Source organism: Urocitellus parryii, chromosome 14, assembly GCF_045843805.1.
Source record: "Urocitellus parryii isolate mUroPar1 chromosome 14, mUroPar1.hap1, whole genome shotgun sequence".
Taxonomy (NCBI): Eukaryota; Metazoa; Chordata; class Mammalia; order Rodentia; family Sciuridae; genus Urocitellus; species Urocitellus parryii.
In genome coordinates, this window is record NC_135544.1 from 60,390,235 (window position 1) to 60,410,572 (window position 20,338).

Consider the following 20,338-nt stretch of genomic DNA (forward strand, 5'->3'; position numbering starts at 1 on the left):
ACACCTGCAGGAAGGCCTGGAGTGGGGGGGGGGGCTGGTCCCACTGGTAGTGCTACACCAGGAAGACCTGTGGTGGGATTCAGGCTGGTTATGACTCTGACTGTCCACTTGGGTCTCCGCTGGCAATCACCCATGTCCATGGGATGCAGCCCATAGAGACTCTGATGCTGGGCTCAGGTGAGCATTCCAGGTGGGCCACCCTCTGTGTGTGGTTGCAGGTGATGCAGAGCGAGCAGTGTGTCCTCTCCTCCCTGCCCGTGTGTCCTCCCGCTGGACGACTCCCACACCCCCTCTCCTGTTAGCAATGATGAGCTTCTGTGATACTGGACCCCAGGCTCGTTTTGGAGTCTGAAGGCTTAAGCCTCACAGTCTGGCTGACTCTGGGTGGGGTTCCACACCATGATGGAATTAGAATATACGGCTTCACTTTAAAGTACATCAGCAGAAGGGTACTTGGTTATTTTCATACTAACAAAATAATTCTGAACCAAACCCGTTTTTTCCATATTGTAAAATTCAACTAAAAGTAATGAGATCAAATTAAATATTTAATTATTCTTCTTCAATATCAACCCAAGGAATCTACTTTACATGAATTCAAATTCAGGGAAAAATAAGACATAATTTTAATTCTGGCAATTTCAAAGTGATTTATGCATATAAATATCAGTTTTCTAGGTGGTGCTGGAGGATGGACCCGTTCATGCTAATCACCTGCTCTAGCACTCAGCTACACTCCAACCCTAAATGTGTTTTTAAGTGGAAAGTAGTAAGAATTAAAGGTTTTTAAAAATGTCTTAATGAAAGAAAGATAATTGCTCATATGCTTAGTCTCACAAAGCCAATTTATAATAAATATTGAGCCAAGATGAGAAATTTTCATGTACAGCCAAGATTATTCTCTTCATAATTGTTTTTTAATGGAAAATATAGGTAAAATTTGTGTGTTTTAAGGTCTACATGACTTGCTTGCTTTGCTTCTTCAGTAGAAATCCAAACCTGGATAGTCTCTCCCTTTCACCAGGAGTGAAGTGCTCAGCATTTCAAAGCTGCACGGAGCTGGCCACTCCTTTATTTCTTCGTTCAAAGGTGCTGTGTTTATAAGGCTAGAACACTGGGTTTCCAGGAGATTTTCCGTTACACATCATTCCTCCTAAATGCTGTACCTCCTCAATTCATTTCACCTTGGTATTGAAAAAATGTCTAAGTGATAAAAAATTGGAGGCTATAGGGAATCTGTGAGAAAGGACCCAGCACAGAGGAGGGGGCGTCCAGTGAGCCGGGGTCCTGCTCCACCTCTGCAGGATCCTGACAGCATCTCCCTGGAGTCCCCAAGGCCAAGCACTGTGGGGCTCCTGCTCCGAGCCTGCTTATACCTTCAGGGTTCTCTGTCTCCACAAAGCACTATTTGCCCATCCGGGCCCACTGCAAAAGGGACTTGGTGTCATGAGACACAAATGTGATGTGCGATATGAGAAGACAGACCTCAGATGCAATCCACAGACACCCTTCTCCCCTCTGATCTCACCCTCTGAGGGACCACTGTGCTCCGTGCTGTGCTCCCTCTCTTCTTCTGCACCTCCTCTCCACCCGCTCCTCGGCCTGGGGTTGCAGTATGATTGTTTATTCACTTGTCATCCTGAGAGTTCCCTGCAGACCAGGGCCTATTTGGGTTTTTAACATTTTAATATTTGGTGATACGTTCCTAAACTACTAAGTGGCGTGAGTGTCACACAGGAGATTCTCCATAAATATTTGCTGAATAAATGGGTGAAATTGCTGTACACGTTCATTTAATATTTGCTGCACTGCTACAACCATGAGAAGTTAAACTGCCCCCGAGAAGGACAACGGACCCACCGTCACATCGTGGGAAGGGGTGGTTCCAGTTTCTGTTGATGCCGTGCTGACAGGTGAGGACGGGGTGGCCCAGGAGGACATACCCTGGGTAGCACTCAAACGATATGGACTGCCCCACACTGTAATCCGAGTTGGTCATGTACCCGTTCTGGAAAGGCGGTGGGTCCGGGCAGTTCTGCAATTCATAGGCTGAAAGGCAAACAGAGGGCAAGAGGTGAGTCAGGTTTTCCGAGGACCAGAGCGGCTGCACACAGCTTCTGAGGTGGACTTTCCCGACACAGGCTCTAAGAAGTGTCTTTCCAAGGAGTCAGTTGCCATCCTGAATAAATTAAAGAATAATTATCCGCAGTAGTGGAGTTATAACCACACACATTTAATGAGTACTTATTGTGAGCTTTAGAAGAAATATAGCAGATACCAAAAAATAAAATTGACAATATTTACCTTGGAAAGAAAGTACAATTTAATTTGAAAAGTAATATAAATGATGATAAAAATTGCCTATAAAGAATACTGAGTTAGCATGGGCCCAAAGCTTCTTCTTTTTCTTTTTCTTTGTAATTTAACAGAGAAATAGGTAAGAGTGGTTTACCTTGTGATCATAGCCCTCAGTGGCTCTGAGCCTTTTTTTTCAGGATAATATATGGCTTTATTTTCTATATGAGAAAAAGCAGATAATTTAACAGTAGAAATCACATCTATATCTTGTTTCTCAGACGAACTCGATATTTCTAGTGAATGAAATCCATATTTTAAACTTAGACTCTCCTATTTCATGGAATGTGGCTCCCTGAACTTGCTGCTCTTGGAAGGAAGAGAGGTTCTGCTGTGAGAGAGCACGTTGCCCTTTGTGAGGAAGCAGCAGAAGGAAGAGTAGAGCTCCATGGGAAAGACATGCCTTGCAGCAAGATCTCTTAGCTGCTCACTACATAAATTTTAGATAAATCATTTAACATTTCTTTTGTTTATTTGTTCTAATTAGTTACACAGGGCATCAGAATGCATTTCGGTTCATTGTATGCAAATGGAGCACAACTTTTCATTTCTCTGGTTGTGCAGGATGCAGAGTCCCACCATCTGTGCCATCGCATGTGTCCCCAGGTAATGAAGTCCTTCTCCTTCCACCATCTTTCCTACCCCCAGGCCCCTCCCCACCTCTCCCCCCTCTCTGCCCACTCCAAAGTTCTCTGAGGCCTTTTTTAAAGGACCTGGTTTTCTTTTCCTCTTCTCCCTCTCCTCCCCCTAACCTGAGTGCAGGGAATAAGATTACCCTGAGTTATCTGTGCTCCACAGGAAGGAGATGTCTCCCAGAGGACCTAGAAGTGACAAGGAAATCCCAACACACCATCAGGGTGACATGGGACCCCCTTCTTTAGGGAAGCCTTTGAGTAGCTCTTTAACAGCTAGGTTTTCCCTGATGGTCAGACTCACGGCCTCAGGGCAGAGTCCCTGGTTTCTCCTTTTCGAGTAAAGCAATAAACCTTCTCTTTCCTTTTTCTGAAAACCACGTACTCATCATTAAATCGGCACGAATTAGCACTGGGGCCATATACTTCCCCTACGACCACTATGATCTAGTGCTTTCAACCCGAAATGTGAACTGGAGTCGCATCTTCCTGCCTAACTTTACTTATCACACATAAAATAGGGAAATCCACTCCATTTTCTTTAATTTTTCTAAAAAGTAAAAATAAGACTGTGGAATCACGAAGGTGGTAGTGGCTCTGGGCACAATTTTACGATTCGGAGTTCACCATGCTTGGACATTAACTTGGTGCTCCTTGGGATCGGGGCCAGTGGACCAGACCACACCTGCTGTTTGCAGCCCATGCCGCTAAGTTCTGCCCATTGGTAAGAGTTAGCTAGTGCGCGGAGTGGGTGCAACCCCTGAGGTGACCCTGTGGCTCAAGAGCCCTGCGGGCTGGAGCACACCCACACAGAACTGGGGTGGGGACTTGCTCCTCACAGTGACAGGCTGAGGAGGAAGCTGCTGGGAGCCACGCCACCACCCTCAGGCCAGCTACCCAGGACCCCCGGGACCCAGTGAAACAGAAAGGACTGGTGACCCTATAGGACTGACGGCAAACAGAGCAGTGACCAAAGGTGCAGTGACCCCAGAGAGCTGGCCCTAGGGAATGGCCTGGAAGACAATTTCAACCCTGCAGGTGGACAGTTTAGCCATCGGCACCTGGAAGAGGATGGGTTATCTGAAATCTGTGAACGCACACCGAGAGATCATTCTCTCTACAGCGCCTGCTGGGGGCTTTCTGGATTTTGGACTTTCTGCTTTAACTGCTGAAGTGGAGGGGAGGGACAGGAGTGAGGGGACAAAGGGAGCCGGCAGCTCGCAGGGCCGGAGGAGCTGGTGGAGGTCCACACAGAGTCTTAGAACACAACACAACTAGAGGGTGCAGAGCAGGAACTGGCTGAGTTCACGGTCGAGTCGGGATAACCCAAGGTGTACCGCCATGGCCAGATGTCTGCCAGGACAGTCAGGGTGTGCAGGACGGGGGCTCTTGCCAGTCAGCAGAGCGGGGCTTCCTCAACACCTGCCGAATGCGGAGTCCTAGAGAGACGTGAAGTTTCACCACCATTCCTACGTTTTCTACATTTTGTGAACTTCTAAAAGGGCATGTTTTTTCATTAAAATAACCATATACAATGATATTAGGTCATCTGGATGACTCACTGATGGACACATGATCAGGGACCCTCTACAAAAGCAGAGTGAACAATGCTGCAGGAAAACTGGGTTTAAGGCTCAGCCTAGGAAGTAATGACATTCACAGGGATCGCTGCTCTGGGAACCTTCAGAGAAGAAACGCTGAATGTTTAAACATGTTAATTGCAGACTTATTTACACTAGAGTAATCCAAATGTCTCAGCAAATTATGATGTATGGACTCAGGTGCCACACAGTCACTCTGCTCAGTCTTGTGCGTGCACACACACACACACACAGGGCCCCAGGCTGCCACGTGCAGCTCCAGGCTTTTGACTTGGCAATGGTGTGGAAGTTCCGCCACATTCTGGCTCTCATTCCATCTTCTCCTGGGCTAGTGATGTGCGGCAGGATCCTCTCCTGATGCTTGGTGGCATCCATGAGCCTGGCCAAGGGCCTCTGGTCATCACCCTCCAGGGGGCTTGTGCTGGACCCTGGTGCCGCACAGACAAGGGGCACTGAGTGCATTTCCAGCTCATGATGGGCCTCAGGCCATGAGCATGTCAGAATCCAGGAGCCCCTGTGTCCACACACGCACAGGAATTGTGAGTTCTTTAGACGCCCAGTGTCGTGAGATCCGTGGCTGACAACAGCATGCAATGGGTGGATCCCACCTGTAGCCGGCAGGCCCACCTTTCAGTGCCCCTAGGTTTTAATGGTTATCATATGCGCAGTGTCACCACGTCTGACCCCAGCTGACGAGCAGCTGGAGAGCACACAGGAGTCAGTAGGCATGGCCCACTGTACCACGAAGCAGGGGCAGCTGTTGATGCGGAGCGACTTGCTAACCCGGAGCTTTCTTTGGATGAGTGGCCCTGGGCATCAGTATGGAGACCAAAGACAAATTGGCAACCAGAGAATGAATGTGTTTACCCATGTGTGCACACGTGTGGTTTGTCATCTTGAAATACCATTTATAACAAGGGTCTAATTGCCAAGTGGGTGTTCCAGTGCTGCTTTGGGCAAAGCTGGGTTGCACACAGGACTACTGAGTCGGCTGCCCAGCGCCCTCCAGAAGGGTCTCCTGCAGAGGTGATGACTAGAGGGCCGGCCCTCAGCACGGTTAGTTGGAGCTCTCACATGGTACTTGAAAGACCAGACGCCCAGAGGACCTGCTAGTGAGCGTGTACGGGACGCCAGAGCGTAGGGCCAAGTGCAGGCCTGTCTCGCTCGCCCTGACGCATGCACCCAGCCCCCCCATATCTCTGTTCCCCTGCTGTGCTGCTCCCCAGCCACCCTGACCCAGCGCACCTCGGAAGGCCACAGGAGGCTGTTCCTGCAGCAGGGCCACATGTCCTAGAGAGAGGCGTATGGCTGAGATTGCTCTGCAGACCAGTACACTCAGACGGTGCGCAGAGTCCAGGCTGGGCTACGACCTTCAGCGATGTTCCTGCCTGGGACAGGGGCTGGCCTACCAGCACCAGCTGCTTGCTTCACATATCGATGTTCCTGGGTGTCTCCAGCATTCCAACAGCTCCATGGAGCTTCCTCTTTGAGACCCAGTATCTTTCTTTTCCATAGCCCCAAACTCATTTCTCAAAACTACATTAAGTATAATATGATCTTCAGTGGAAAACTTTGCTCATGACTTAGCGGTGCCGTGGAGGTGCCCCACAGACATCAGTGACCACACATAGTGAACCGGGAGCTGGTGATGGGCATTGCTGGTATGCATCCACAGCAGGCAGTGGGGTTCGGCACAGACATCTGCAGAACACAGTTCTAGGCAAATGAATACGCGCAGTCTCCTATCTCCTTGTGCAGTTTGTGGGGTGAGTAACTTCACTGCAGAGAAGTTCATGTCGGGGTATGTGAACCTGGAGCAGAAGGCCCAGGCCTTGCACGGTCCATGTCAACAACCAGGTTGAGGTGGAGCATGCACTTCCGGCTTCTCGCCCATGAGGCTCTTCATCACAGCTGTAGGCTGCTCTCCTAGTTACTCAGGAGTGCTCCTTCTTTTCTTGATGGCATGTGCGTCACGACTGGCTGCCCGTAGGATATCTCACAGGTACAGTATCCCCACTCCCGCCATTTGCCATGGCTACGATGACATGCTCTAAGGGAGAGCTGCAAGCTTGTAATCAGAACCAAGTCCCCAGCTGCCTGCTCTACAAAAAGGTGGTTTAGTTGCTGCTCCTGAAGGGAAAATTGGTGTCCATTCAACAGCCCACTTCCCATAAACCTGATTCACACAGAACCCAAAGCTTTGGGACTGTAGTGATGAATATCAGATTTACCATAACCTATTGTCTTCTAAAAATGACGTATGTCTGGCACATATCTATCAAAAGCAGGACGAAAAGAGTAGACCTCTGGAAAGCAAAGTTTTTTTTTGTTTTTTTTTTTTACTTTCTATGGCTAAAGTACTTAAAATCACCTTTAAGACTGTCAGCACTGGACAGTTCCGTCCCCAGGATGTAAGTGCTTTATAAAGCAGGGAGAAAAACAGACACAGAGACTCAATATGTCCAAAGACAGAACCACCAAACACAAAGGAAATGAGACCCAAACTGTTAGTGCATCAAACCTTCCCAAGTATTATCAAATCTAAGTTCCAATCAGCCATGCTAGAGCCATGAAACAAGATGGCATCCAGAATTGTAACTCCCAAAAGGAATCCTTCATGTGGGTCTGGGAAAATAACTTGGTATCTGCACCCATCAGTCTCGGCCATATTCACGTCAGGGGTTTAAATCTTGAGTGTCACGGTAACAGGGAGCCCTGTGGTCATCCTTCACTACCTTCTGCTCTTTGGACCGCCGACCATTCAGCTGGGAAGCACTTCCGTGGTCATCTGTTTTGCAGCTCTTGAGTTGGGAAGGGGGCACGTGAACTTCACAAACTTAACAAGGTTCCTTACAAGTCATTTAACTTCAAGACAGCTGTGTCAAAATGTTTTTGACCTTTACATGGTCATAAATAAATGACAAGGCTGAAGAATATGGTGCACGGCCCAGACATCATTGAGAATGACAAGAATCATCTGTGAATGGCAGGCAGCAGCTGCCTGATCCATGCATCATACTGTGGGTTGTTAATTAGGACCGTAGCCGATGAATCTTAACTGGAAGCTGGAAATGTCTATGTGACCTACAAATCAGAGCTGTCACTTTCCCAGGCTACACATTTTATAAAATAACAGATACTAGTAAACGATCTAATTAATCTCTGTTAGATATAATAGTCTACCAGAAATTGGGACACCCCAAATTTATGTTCTTGTTTTTTTTTAATGGATTTTATATCTCTCACTTATAACTCTCATTTGTAACAACGATGTTTTTAAGTGATTTTTGTACTCAGCTCAGAGTTGGGTATCAATCAGAAGGTGCTTATCTTCCATGGGGACTCACAGATCCACATGTCCAAAGGCCACAGGACATCCAGGAGCTCGGCAGACAGGTAGCTGACTCTGGAGAGGGCCTGAGCTGACCCCAGGGGGCCCCACTGCAGGTGCAGGCTAGAAACTTCCAGATGCTCATGAAGCAAGAGGGAAGGGATATAGGTGGCCTTATGGCACCTCACGTATGTCCTAGGGCTAAACCTAGGCAATTTCTAAAACAGGAACCCACTGCAGTGGACCTTTGATCTAGGCAATTTCTACATGTATATTTTTGGTGGAATTTGTTTGCAAACTACTATTTTAACTCTTTTCAAGTTAAAATAACCAGTAGCTTTTGGAATTATGTTTACATAGCTACCTGGAAAACATCAAGAGAAAACCAACAAAATTCTTCACATTCCTTTTAACTATGCAGTTTAGAAATTATTTGAGATAAGCAAGTTTGAAAACTACATGGCAAATCGTACTAGAAAGGGAACACATATTTGAGTTTTTGTGGTATTGTTAAGGGAAGAAAAGAGGAATGTTGAATACAGAATTAGAAATATTCAGAATGGAAATGACTTCTCAAAATTGTTTACTGTCAATTGAAATAGACCAATTAAGTGGTAGCTAATAGTTTGAAATATATAATTGTTATACTTTTCTTATTGGCTCAGATTTTAAGATGTTAATTAAAAATGAGATTTACCTGTGATAATCTAGTTTAATATGATGATCAGGAATAAAATGCTATTAATAAAATGCAATTAATTAATTAATTACTTTATTTAGTTTTGGGTACCAGGGATTGAACTCAGGGGTACTTAACATCTGGGCCACATCCCCAGTCCTTTTTTTTTTTTTAATTTTCAAACTGGGCCTTTCCAAGTTTCTTAGGGTCTCGCTGATCTGCTGAGGCTGGCTTTGAACTCACTATCCTCCTGCCTCAGCCTCCCACACCATTGGGATGACAGGTGTGCACCACCTTGGCCAGAGAAATGCTTTACTTTAACAGAATCGACTTCAGTAGGAACTGAGGAGACGTGGGGAGAAGTGAAAACAACAGGAAGGAGAGGTGCGTTCACACGGAGGACCCCTCACCTCCCACCTATGTCACCACAGTAAGGAGGACACAATTTTAAGAAAAAGGGAAAAAAGCTTAATTGTTTTGCCAGTAAAAGAGAAGCCTAGGGAACTCCGTCCCAGAGGCTGTGATTCTGCCCGTGAGCAGGAACAGGGGTTTTTAAAGAAATGATTCATCTACCCAAAGTACCTGCATGAAGTCACAGAGGGTGGGACTCTGTGCTGTGAACCACCAGAGACAGGAAAAAACTGCTGTGTGTGGGTCCTAGGAACTGAAATGCGTTCTGCTCTCATGTTCAACAAATTAAGTAAATAAATAATTTTTTTAAAAAAGAAGTGATCCAAAGCCTCTTCCAGGTGCTCTCTGTTGGAGTTGTAATTCACTTGGGAATTTGGGAGATGGTCATTTCTGAGATCTCCTGGTGCCCTCCCCGAGTCTGAATCACTGAATGTATACATCATGTAAGTGGCCTGCAGACCTTCTCTAGGTTCTAAAGACTTGTTTTAAAATACAAAATGCTGCCTGAAGGGGCAATGATTTAAGCCACAAGACATTTACATAGCAATGCCATATGGGAGGACTCTAAATTTCTACTTTCAAATTTTTAAAAATCTTTTCATTGGTATTCACTCTGCCACTCCCCTGCCCCTTTGCCTCAACTTCATGAGGAGGAGACCTCTGATCAGAGTTTTAGGTGCTTTGGAAATGAGGAGGGCCACACTCAGGGCCCATACCACACTAGAAATGACCATAAGATCCCTTTAAAACAAATTCAACAAGGCAGCTGCAGCAGAAGAAAATGAGATTTGATGTCTCCACCAAACTGTGAAAATATGTCAACTAAGTCAAGCAGGCCCCATGCCACAAGGCAGGGCAGGGGCCGGGACCTCAGCTTGAGGACAGTGCACCAGAGCAGAGCGGCCGTCCATGCTGCTGTCAGTAGGCAGGGCGTGGCGTCTGCAGCTCCTGGAACCGCCCTGGACTTGCTGCAGTCTTTCTGTTTGTGTTTTGAGGGTGGCCGAGTCTCACTAGGACAGTGTGTGTGGACTTACACATGGATTTTAGGTGGGCATAGGTAAGTTTGACGGGTGGACAACAAGCCCAGGGCGCAGCCAGGAGAAAGGTTGCTGCCACAGCACCTCACGGCCTCTTCCTGATCAAGTGCACTTGTGAGGTGTGTGTGTGTGTGTGTGTGTGTGTGTGTGTGTGTGTGTGTGTGAGAGAGAGAGAGAGAGAGAGAGAGAACAGTCTGCATATACTTGGAGCACTGTTGGGAAAGATCTGGAGAGACATGCTGTAATGTGGCAAGAGAGGCCACACCCAGGGCCTCAGAAGGCAGGTGACACATGCAGGCCCAGGCCACCTGCAGCAGGAGCAGGAGCACTCGTCCTTCCCAGAAGAGGAAAATCAAAACGGGTGCCCGTGCAGGTGGACCACAGCCACTTTGTGAGGGGAAGTTGCTTTCTCTCTGAGGTTGTCCATGTGCATATGTGGCTGTGTGCATGTGTGTGCATGCTCATGTGCGTTTAAGTACATGCACATACGTGTGCACACATATGTGCATGTGTACATGTGTGCACACATGGGCAGGTTTGCATGTGCATGAGTGTGGGTGTGTGCACGTGTGCCATGTATGTGTTTGAAATGTGAGGGTGTGCATATGTGTGAATGTGTGTGTGCATGTGGGTGTGTGCAAATGCCTTTCCAGTAAGAAGTGACGCATCTGCCAAGGAGAGTGACAAAACAAGCTGGGAGGTGCGTGGCCTGTGGGGTCTGCTGAAGCCCGGCAGGTCCCGGGGGAAGCCTCCATTCCCTCCCCAGGAGACCAGCCTATGCCTCAGTGTGGGGAGAATGAGGTCCACACTTGGACACGGAATCCAGCCTCCTTCCGTAATTAGACATTAAAGCTGTTCCGAGGTCGCTGTGTAAAGTCGAGGAAGGCTAAGCCACATGGAAAAGGAAGATAGGCTGCATTTGACATTTCCAGTTTCATTTGATCTAACAACCGCCAAGGAAAGGCCAGATAAATTACTTCACATGAAATGAAAATGCTGAACTTTTTCAAGTGTCAAAATGCTTTGACAACATGGGAGATTCCACGTTAGGATGCTGAACGGAGGGCAGAGTCCAGGCTCTGCTTCCTCTCTCCTACGTGATCTCACCCTGACCCGAGCAGTGCCTGTGGCCACCTCAGCATCACATGTTGCCAGCTCCAGTGCCACTGTGGCCTGACCCACATGCCAGAGGCCTCCAGGTCCCACAGGGACACAAGTGGAGAGAGGCTCTGTGGCTGGGAAGGCAGGAGAGACACAGGGTGGGAGGGGATGTGGGAGGGGGTGTGGGGGGGAGGGGGTGTGGGAGGGGGTGTGGGAGGGGGTGTGGGGGGTGTGGGGGGGAGGGGGTGTGGGAGGGGGTGTGTGAGTGTGGGAGGGGGTGTTTGGGGGAGGGGGTGTGGGAGGGGGTGTGTGGGGGGTGTGGGTGTGGGAAGGGGTGTGGGGGGGAGGGGGTGTGTGAGGGGGTATGGGGGGGAGGGGTGTGGGGGGGTGTGGGGGGGTGTGGGGGGAGGGGGTGTGGGAAGGGGTGTGGGGGTGTGGGAGGGGGTGTGGGGGTATGGGAGGGGGTGGGGGGAGGGGGTGTGTGGGGGGTGTGGGTGTGGGAAGGGGTGTGGGGGGGAGGGGGTGTGGGAGGGGGTGTGTGAGTGTGGGAGGGGGTGTGTGGGGGAGGGGGTGTGTGGGGGGTGTGGGTGTGGGAAGGGGTGTGGGGGGGAGGGGGTGTGGGAGGGGGTATGGGGGGAGGGGTGTGGGGGGGTGTGGGGGGGTGTGGGGGGGAGGGGGTGTGGGAAGGGGTGTGGGGGTGTGGGAGGGGGTGTGGGGATATGGGAGGGGGTGGGGGGGAGGGGGTGTGGGAGGGGGTGTGTGGGGGGAGGGTGTGTGTGGGAAGGGGGTGTGGGAGGGGGTGTGGGTGTGGGAGGCGGTGTGGGGGGAGGGGGTGTGGGAGGGGGTGTGGGAGGGGGTGTGGGGGGGAGGGGGTGTGGGGGTGTGTGGGGGGAGGGGGGGTGTGGGAGCCCCTCTGGAGCTGCTCCTGCCTGCTCTTCCTGGGTGCCGTGTGTCCTCAGCCCGATGACAAACACGGTTCTGCCACCCATTAGAACCCAACATGAAGGCTGACCTGGCTGTGCCAGTCTCAACCAGTCAGGGAGACTTACACTAAAATTCAATTTAAATGTAAAAGCATATTCACGCATATATATTTTGGGTTCCTTACCTTGGTAAGTGAGTTTAAACCCTTGCCGGTTTTGTGAATGGTCACTATAAAAGCGGATGAGGGTCTCGTGCGTTGTGCTCAGCAATGCCAAGGGAAGATCTGTGCCACTGAACTGCCCAATCATTGGGCTGGTGTGGTAAGGTCCATTTTGAATTTCCAGGTAGTCATGATTCGCTTCAGTAGAGAAATTCAGAAACTGGATGTGTGCACCTATGCAAAAACAGGCAAATTATTGACAGTCAGTTTACAAACTCATGAAATTCATGTTTATCAACAGCGACTGTAATTGTGCTTTTCTGTGACACAGCAACTCACTGGAGGGGAACATGTACTTGGTTCACCTCTCCCTCCTGTGGCTGTGTGATCTGTATCCTGGGTCGATTAATGTCCATGGGTCAACCCACTGTGGACTATGAATGTGGCCAGCATGCTACACAGAGGCACACAGGTACAGTCCTGAGGACAATGATTAGCACACACGCTCACAGCATGACTTCTTCTAGTTGCTATCATAGTTATTACAGCCATAAATTCCAGGTGGAATCATACATAAATTATACATAAAGCTCTGTCAAGGGAGAAGCCAACGTCCGTTGAAAGAAATATGCAACAAACTTTAAAAGTTCCTTTTAAGCTAATTGATGATCACACCTTTGTACAAGAGATTTATCATCTCAACAGGTGGTCATTTTCAGTTGCATTATGTAAACAAAGCAGATTGGTAATATTTAAATATTTATAAGAAACCCAGTCTGATGAACTCTACTGTAACTCAAAATTCAACAACATCCTGGCCTAGCCCAACATACCCAAAGATTGTCCAGATAAGCAACATCTCTGGTATCATGTTGATCTGGGCATGAAATAAACTATGGCTAAAGTTTGGAAGAAAGTCGAAATCAAGAGAGAAACTTGCTATGGTGCTGAGACATTTGGAAACTTACTGCGGTGTCCAAAACATTTCAATTTGTTTAAAAAGTATATTAGCACTTCAAAGACAGTGGTCATTGCACACATCCATGTGATCCAGTTATGAAGGTGGGCAGTAAAATCTCAGCTGAGGCCAGTACAGCTCACACGGGAAGGTTTACTGGGAATAGCTTCTCTCCTTTTTTCCCTAATGCTGTGCTGGGGATCAGGGACAGGGCCTCTCCCGTGCTGGGCAGCAGTGGTCATCAGTTAGCTTTTTCCCTAATGCCGTGCTGGGGATCAGGGACAGGGCCTCTCCCGTGCTGGGCAGCACCTGCCCTGGGCTGAGCCCAGCCTCTCCTGCTTCCCACAGCTGAGAACTTCACTCCTGTTTTCCATCAAACCTATAATGGTCCCTAGAATGGCCTGTCCTGCCCGAGTGCAGATGCGAAGGGGGTCTCAGGGAAACATGTCTTCCCTGTGTCCAGGGAACCAGGGTCACCACACCACGGATCGTGGGGGGTTAGAAGAGAAGGTCAAGGAAGAGTGCCCGGGAACCCAGCAGCAAGGAGTGAAACTGGGAGCCGCACAGGAGAAGACCCTCCTTCACGGGAAGGTGTCTAAGGAGGAGCAAAGGAACAAAAATGGCCCCTCTCAGACCCGAGACCCAGCTGGCCAGTTCCCCTCCAGGACCCCACAGGTGACCATGGCTATTCTAGTGCTCTTCCAGGGGGACGACGAGGGCTCAGGACGTTAGGATGGTCACTGTAACACGGGGAGACCAGAGTGAGGTCCAGGTGCTCCAGCTGACCACACCCCCACTTCTGTGGTCAGCAAGAAACAGGCTGGACCAGAGCTCATGGTCTCTGAAGTTAGAGAAACCTGGCCTGTATTCAGCTTGGCCAGGAAGAGGAGGGACACGAAGCAGAACACGGACGACTTCAGGAAGAGGCTGGAGAGGTGAGCGCAGAAGAGAAGGAGACCCCCAGCTCGGTTTAGAAGGAACGACTGGATTCCTGCTCGGGGCCCTGGACTGTACAGGTCACACCTGAGGAGCCCGGCTGGGACAGCCCTCTGCAGTGGTCTTGGCCATCCAACATCCTCTGCTGTGCACAACCAAGACAAAGGAACTCTTCAACCTTAAAACATTCCCGTAAATGTTTGTAAACACCAAATCTTGCTCTTGGCTGAACAGCTGCCAATGAACAATTTTTTTTTCTAAATTTTAGCAAATACATTTGGTCAAAAGAAGTTGAGAGGCAGGCAAATACAGAGAAGAAAGAAGAGACGGTTGGAAGACGAGGGCTGTCCACGCCCTCAGGTCTGTGCTATTCCCCACCCTGTGAGATAGCTCAGCCAGATGACCCCCAGCAGGCCGCAGGCCAGAATCCAACTTGCCTCCTTAGGACTGCTCAGCTGAGCAGCTTCCTCAGGAGAAGTAGAAATGCACTTTGTTACTAATGAGTGAACCATGTGCAGAGCCCTGAGTAGAGTGTGTGTATGTGTGAGTATGTGTGTGTGAGTGTGTGTGTGTGAGTGTATGTGTGTGTGTGTGTGAGTGTGTGTGGGTGTGTGCGTGAGAGTGAGTGCATATGAATGTGTTTGAGAGTGTGTGTGTGAGTGTGAGTGTGTGTGTGTGAGTGTGAGTAAGTGTGTGTGTGAGTGTGTGTATGAGAGTATGTGTGAGTGTGTGTGTGAGTGTGAGTGTGTGAGAGTGTGTGCGGGTGTGTGGGTGTGTGTGAGTGTTTATGAGTGTGTATGTGTGAGTGTGTTTGTGAGTGTGTGTGTGAGAGTGAGTGTGTGTGGGTGGGTGTGAGAGTGTGTTTATGAGTGTGTATGTGTGAGAGTATGTGTGAGTGTGTTTGTGAGTGTGAGTGTGCTCTGCAGTGATACTGACACAGCGTCAGCGATTCCTCAGTGGCCGTCACAGCTCTCATGGCAGGTGGAGTAGGGAGACAGAGAAGAGCAACCAGAAGCCACCCAGGGAGCCCCCAGCCGTCCGGTGACGTCCAACAGGGGCCAGAGAAAGTAGGAAGCAAGGGCAAGAGTCGGCCCCTGAAGACCAGCCAACAAGGGGATGGCAAGAGTGTGCTCCTCTGAGGGCGTGACAAGGGTGGCACCCCACCCAGACACATTTTGAAACCTGTGGAATGACACATTCAGGAAAGGAATGAAGGACGACATCCGAGCGAGGGTAGGAACACGGAAGTCAGCAGCGTCTCCCATGCAGGGTACAGTGCAAGTGGCTTTTTACTCACTTGGAATTAAATATGAAATGGAAATGGAATTATGACGATTATAATATCGTGTACAAAATTACCATTTTAAGAAGGATAAAGTATCCAGCCTCACATCAAACCACCTAATACCCATCAGGAACTAGAAGGCGGCCCAGCTCTAATCTGGTTTAAAGTAGAATCATTCCGCTATCTAAGTTCCAGCAAATTGCATCCAGTTTGACATCACAGAGCCTGATTGAAGGGATTAGAATGAGCCCGGCCTCGTTATCCTTCATTATCTCGCAGAGTGACTTAAAACTATGTTATTACAACAAGAAAGCCAGTCCCAACACCGGTCTGCAGCGAGATTTACACAACATATTTTCATATGGTAGTTATATTTTGGAAATCGAGTGCCAACAGAGTCACCTGCTCAAAGGACTTTTGCCTCTGGGCTTTGACAGACCCTTGAATAGTAATGTGACCATGACTTCAGAGTCAAACCTTCATTTTTAGTTGACAGAAGCTATGAATATTAACTTCCCTGCCTGGTCCTCTGTGGGTTTGGCACACCTCCTCTAGACTTCCATCCTTCCCTGCGGTACCAGAGGATCCTCAGGCCTGGGGTGGTGTTTTGTGCAACCTTAGTACAGAGATTTTGAAAAATGAAAGATCAAGATTTAAAAAAAAAAGAAAAAGAAAAGAAACTTGGTGCCATTTCTGTCAACTGTGTCTCTAGACATTTTTAAGAAAATAAGAGCAGAAGTTCATAGTCGGTTCAACTTCACCAACGCAACACACAACTGCAGCCTAAGTTTGTAAAAAGAAAAGAAAAATCGCACAGGACAGCGGAATTTGGCTCTGCTACCACAGGCCTTCACAGGTCCATGAGGCTGCTCGAGGTCAGGCCACAGCCACTTCAAAATGCCCAGAGGAGGGCGCTATATTCTGCCCTTTTTAATGAAAACAGGGTGTAGGAACATTTTTGCAACCTGTGAAAGTTTATGCCGCTAGTAATTGACAAAGTGAAGATTTCCACTCTCTAAACCCCCAGACCAAATCAGGAGCAACCAGCACAGGAGCTGCCCATCTATCAGGTCCCTGGATGGATTGGAGAGCCTTCCTGTCACCTTGAGGCAGCACGGAAGGGGCTGACACCAGAGTGAGAGTAGAGAAGCGGGTGGAGAGCTTCTCACCATGCCACCACCACCCGTCACTCTTACCTGTTCCATCAGTGTTGGCCGGTGCTGGCCCGGGGCTGGCTGGGGTGGGCTTGAGACTGACAGTCACTCCACCCCCACACCCATGAGGTCCCCACACGGGAGAGCAGTTGGTGCGTCCCTGGAGTCACTCATGAGGACCAGGAGAGCAGTCACACCTGAAGCCTGGCTCACCCCAGCCAGATGCAGGAGCACGGCCCACTGCAGAGGCCGAGGAACAGTCCAGAGGACAGAGATGTCCTGCATGAGTCACCTTGAAGTCTGGATGTCTCCAGCTCTCGTGATGTGATACCCCACCTTGAATTCCAATCTGCCAGAGTCCAGTGGTGACAAGGTCCTCACCAAGCCAATTTATACTAAATAAGCAAAACTGGAAAGACTCGTATGACCACCCTGGGGCATTCCTCATCTGGTTTGGAGGACAAGTGCTCTTTCAATGTATGTTGAGAAACGCTTCCTGCAGTAGGTGCTTTGTGGAAGCCTGGCAGTCTCCGCTTCCCTGGGGCTGAGTGGCATTGCGTGTCACCTGCACGCGTCTCCTGGTAAGGGGGGAGGAGTCTTTCCACTCCTATTTTCCAACTTGATGACCATGATACCCTAGCAGCAGAGTTTCCACCCGGATATTTAATGTGACAACAGCAGAAATACCCGCCCAGCTTCCCATTCTCCCTGCTGGTCCCATTGGGCCCTTTCCCAAGTTATAATTACAGGGAATGTTCCAGAATCCTCCTGCAGTGTGGATGCCAATAGGAAACCATGTAGGAGGTCTCAGAGGGAGAATGTGTGGTTAAAGGCATCGTGGCCATGTGAGATGCGTTCCCAGTCTTCTCACAGGAAACTTTTGGAGAGTTTGATCATAGGCTTTGACCCCAAATTTATGTTTCAAAATTCCCAGGGGAGATCTGATATTTACTCATGGTTTGGGGGATTCTGGGAAGAACCTACTGCCAAAAATAGGGTGAGTCAGAGAGAAAGAACAGGTGTGCTGGCAGGGCTGGGAATCAGCTGGGTCCAGGAGGGGACCTACACCTGCTCTGAGATGCCCTCAGGCGACCCAGACGGGAGTCCCATGCAGCTGAGACCCAGGCCTGCCCTGCAGCAAGCCTCAGGATCCCGTTTAAAGAGAGAGAGGGAGCGGGACGGCAGGCTTTCCAGGGGAGAAGTCGACCTCTAGCAAGTGTAGGAACGTGAGGAACTCAGAGCGCAAGAGTTTCCGGCCATAAAGCTCAGGCGCAATGGAAAGAAAGGGAGGAAGGTTTCTCACAGTCTGTGAACACTGGAAAACCACTCGGGCCCCAGGGAGAACTCAAGCAAAGGCGAAGCCACTGCAAAGACTTGCCATAGCCAGGGTCTCTGCCCCGGGGAGGGCTTGGTCCTCGTGTTCCTCTACCACAGTGGCCTCCTGAGGAAGCCCTTGGTCATGATGCAGCTGCCCAACCCGCAGGGCTTCTCAGCAGCCCTCTTCCACGCCCAACAGCCCATGCTGGCCCACAGCACTTCCCCTCAGTGCGCCTGAGCCACCGGCCAGGTCCTCTGGCCACGACACGGGCTCCAGGGCTCTCTGCTGAGCAAGTGACCCCCACCCGGCCTTCCCACACTCCTGTAGACATTCTCCAGGGAAGAGCTGGGCCAAAAGAAGACAGGAAATAACTAAAATGAGAGCTGAAATCAGTGCAATTGAAACAAACAAAAACCATTAAAAAATACACAAAATAAAAAGTTTGTTCTTTCAAAAAATAAATAAAATTGATAAACCCTTAGCCAACATAACTGAGAAAAAGGAAAAAAATCTCAAATTAATAAAATTTGTGATGAAAAAGGAAATATCACCACAGACAATAACCAGAAACTATTTTGAAAATGTCTACTCCAAAAAAACAGAGAATCTTGAAGAGGTCGACACATTTTCAGAGACACATGACCTACCCAAATCAAATCAGGAGGACACAGAAAATTCAAACAGATTGATTTCAAACAATGCAATTGCACACACCATCAAAAGCCTACCAACAAAGAAAGCCCAGGACCAGACGGACTCGCAGCAGAGTTCTTCCAGACCTTCGAAGAACTCACACGAATCCTCCTCAAAGTATTCCATGAAATAGAAAAGGTGGGAGCCCTTCCAAACTCATTCTATGGAGCTAGTATCATTCTGATACTAAAACCACACAGAGACACATCAAGGAAAGAAAACTTCAGACCCATATCCCTGATGAACATAGACGCAAAAATCTCAATAACATACTGGCACAGTGCGTAAGAAAACATATTAAAATGATAGTTCACCATGAAGAAGTGGGTTCATCCTCGGGATGTAAGGTTGATTCAACATATGGAAATCAATAAATCAATAAACGTAATTCATCACATCAATAGACTAAAAGACAAGAGTCATATGATCATCTCAACAGCTGCAGAAAAATATTTGACAAAATAGAGCACCCCTTCATGTTCAAAACACTAGGAAAACTAGGGAAAGTAGGAACATACCTCAACATCGTAAAAGCTGTAAACATTAAACTCAAAGCCAGCATTATTCTAAATGGAGGAACATTGAAAGCAATTCCTCTGAAAACTGGAACAAGACATATAAAAACATGCCCTGGATGGCCACACCTATTCAACATGGTCATTGAAACCCTAGTCAAAGAAATTATGCAGGAGAAATAAATTAAAGACATATAAGTAGGAAAAGAAGAGTTCAAATATCCCTACTTGCTGATGACATAATTCTATATTTAGCAGACCCCAAAACCTCCACCAGAAAGCTTCTAGAACTCATAAGTGAATTTATTAAAGTAGCAAGACATAACATTAATACCCATAAATCAGTGGTGTTCCTATACATCAATGGTAATTCAACTGAATGAGATTTAGGAAAACTACCCAATTCACAATAGACTCAAAAATATGTACATATTTGGGAATCAATCTAATAAAAGAGGTGAAAGACCTCTATAGTGAAAACTACAGAACACTAAAGAAAGAAATGAAAAAGACCCTAGAAGATGGATAGGTCTCCCATGCTCTCGGATAGGCAGAGTTAACGTTGTCAAAATGGCCATATTACCAGAAGTGTTACATACATTTAATGCAATTCCTATTGAAATCCCTATGACATTCCTCATAGAACTAGAAAGAGCAATCATGAAATTCATTTGGGAAAATAACAGGCCCAGAATAGACAAAATCCTCAGTAAGAAAAGTGAAGCAGGAGACATAATAATACCAGAGTGATTATCATACTACAAAGCCATATAACAAAAACAGCATGGTATTGGCACCCAAACAGACCTGTAGACCAGTGGTGCAGAATAGAGGACACAGAGACCAACCCACATCACTACAGTTATCCCCTACTAGACAAAGGTGCCATAAACATACCTTGGAGAAAAGATCTCCTCCCAACAAATGGTGCTGAGAAAAGTGGAAATCCACATGCAGAAAAATGAGACTAAACCCCTGACTCTCACCCTGCACAAAACTTAACTCTAAGTGGATCAAGGACCTAGGAATTAGACCAGAGACCCTGCACCTACTTTTCATCATGTAGGCTAAGGATCTGAATTCCTCAATAAAACTCCTAAAGCACAAGAAATAAAATCAAGAATCAATAAATGGGATAGAATCACTAAAAAGCCTCTGCACAGCAAAGGAAACCATCAAGAATGTGGAAAGAGAGCCTCCAGAATGGGAGAAAGTCTTTACCCCCTGCCACCAGATAGAACACTAACC

General features: G+C 48.1%; 1 protein-coding gene across 1 annotated transcript in view; it reads right to left on the bottom strand.

Annotated features, from left to right (window-relative positions):
• Positions 1 to 20,338, bottom strand: part of Csmd1 (CUB and Sushi multiple domains 1) — a 1,139,207-nt gene that overhangs the window by 122,269 nt on the left and 996,600 nt on the right. The window contains exons 41-42 of the mRNA XM_077792480.1: positions 12,256 to 12,465; positions 1,861 to 2,049 (exon numbers count right to left, since the gene is read on the bottom strand). Coding sequence (XP_077648606.1) covers positions 1,861 to 2,049; positions 12,256 to 12,465 — 399 coding nt within the window. The remainder of the gene's footprint in view (positions 1 to 1,860; positions 2,050 to 12,255; positions 12,466 to 20,338) is intronic.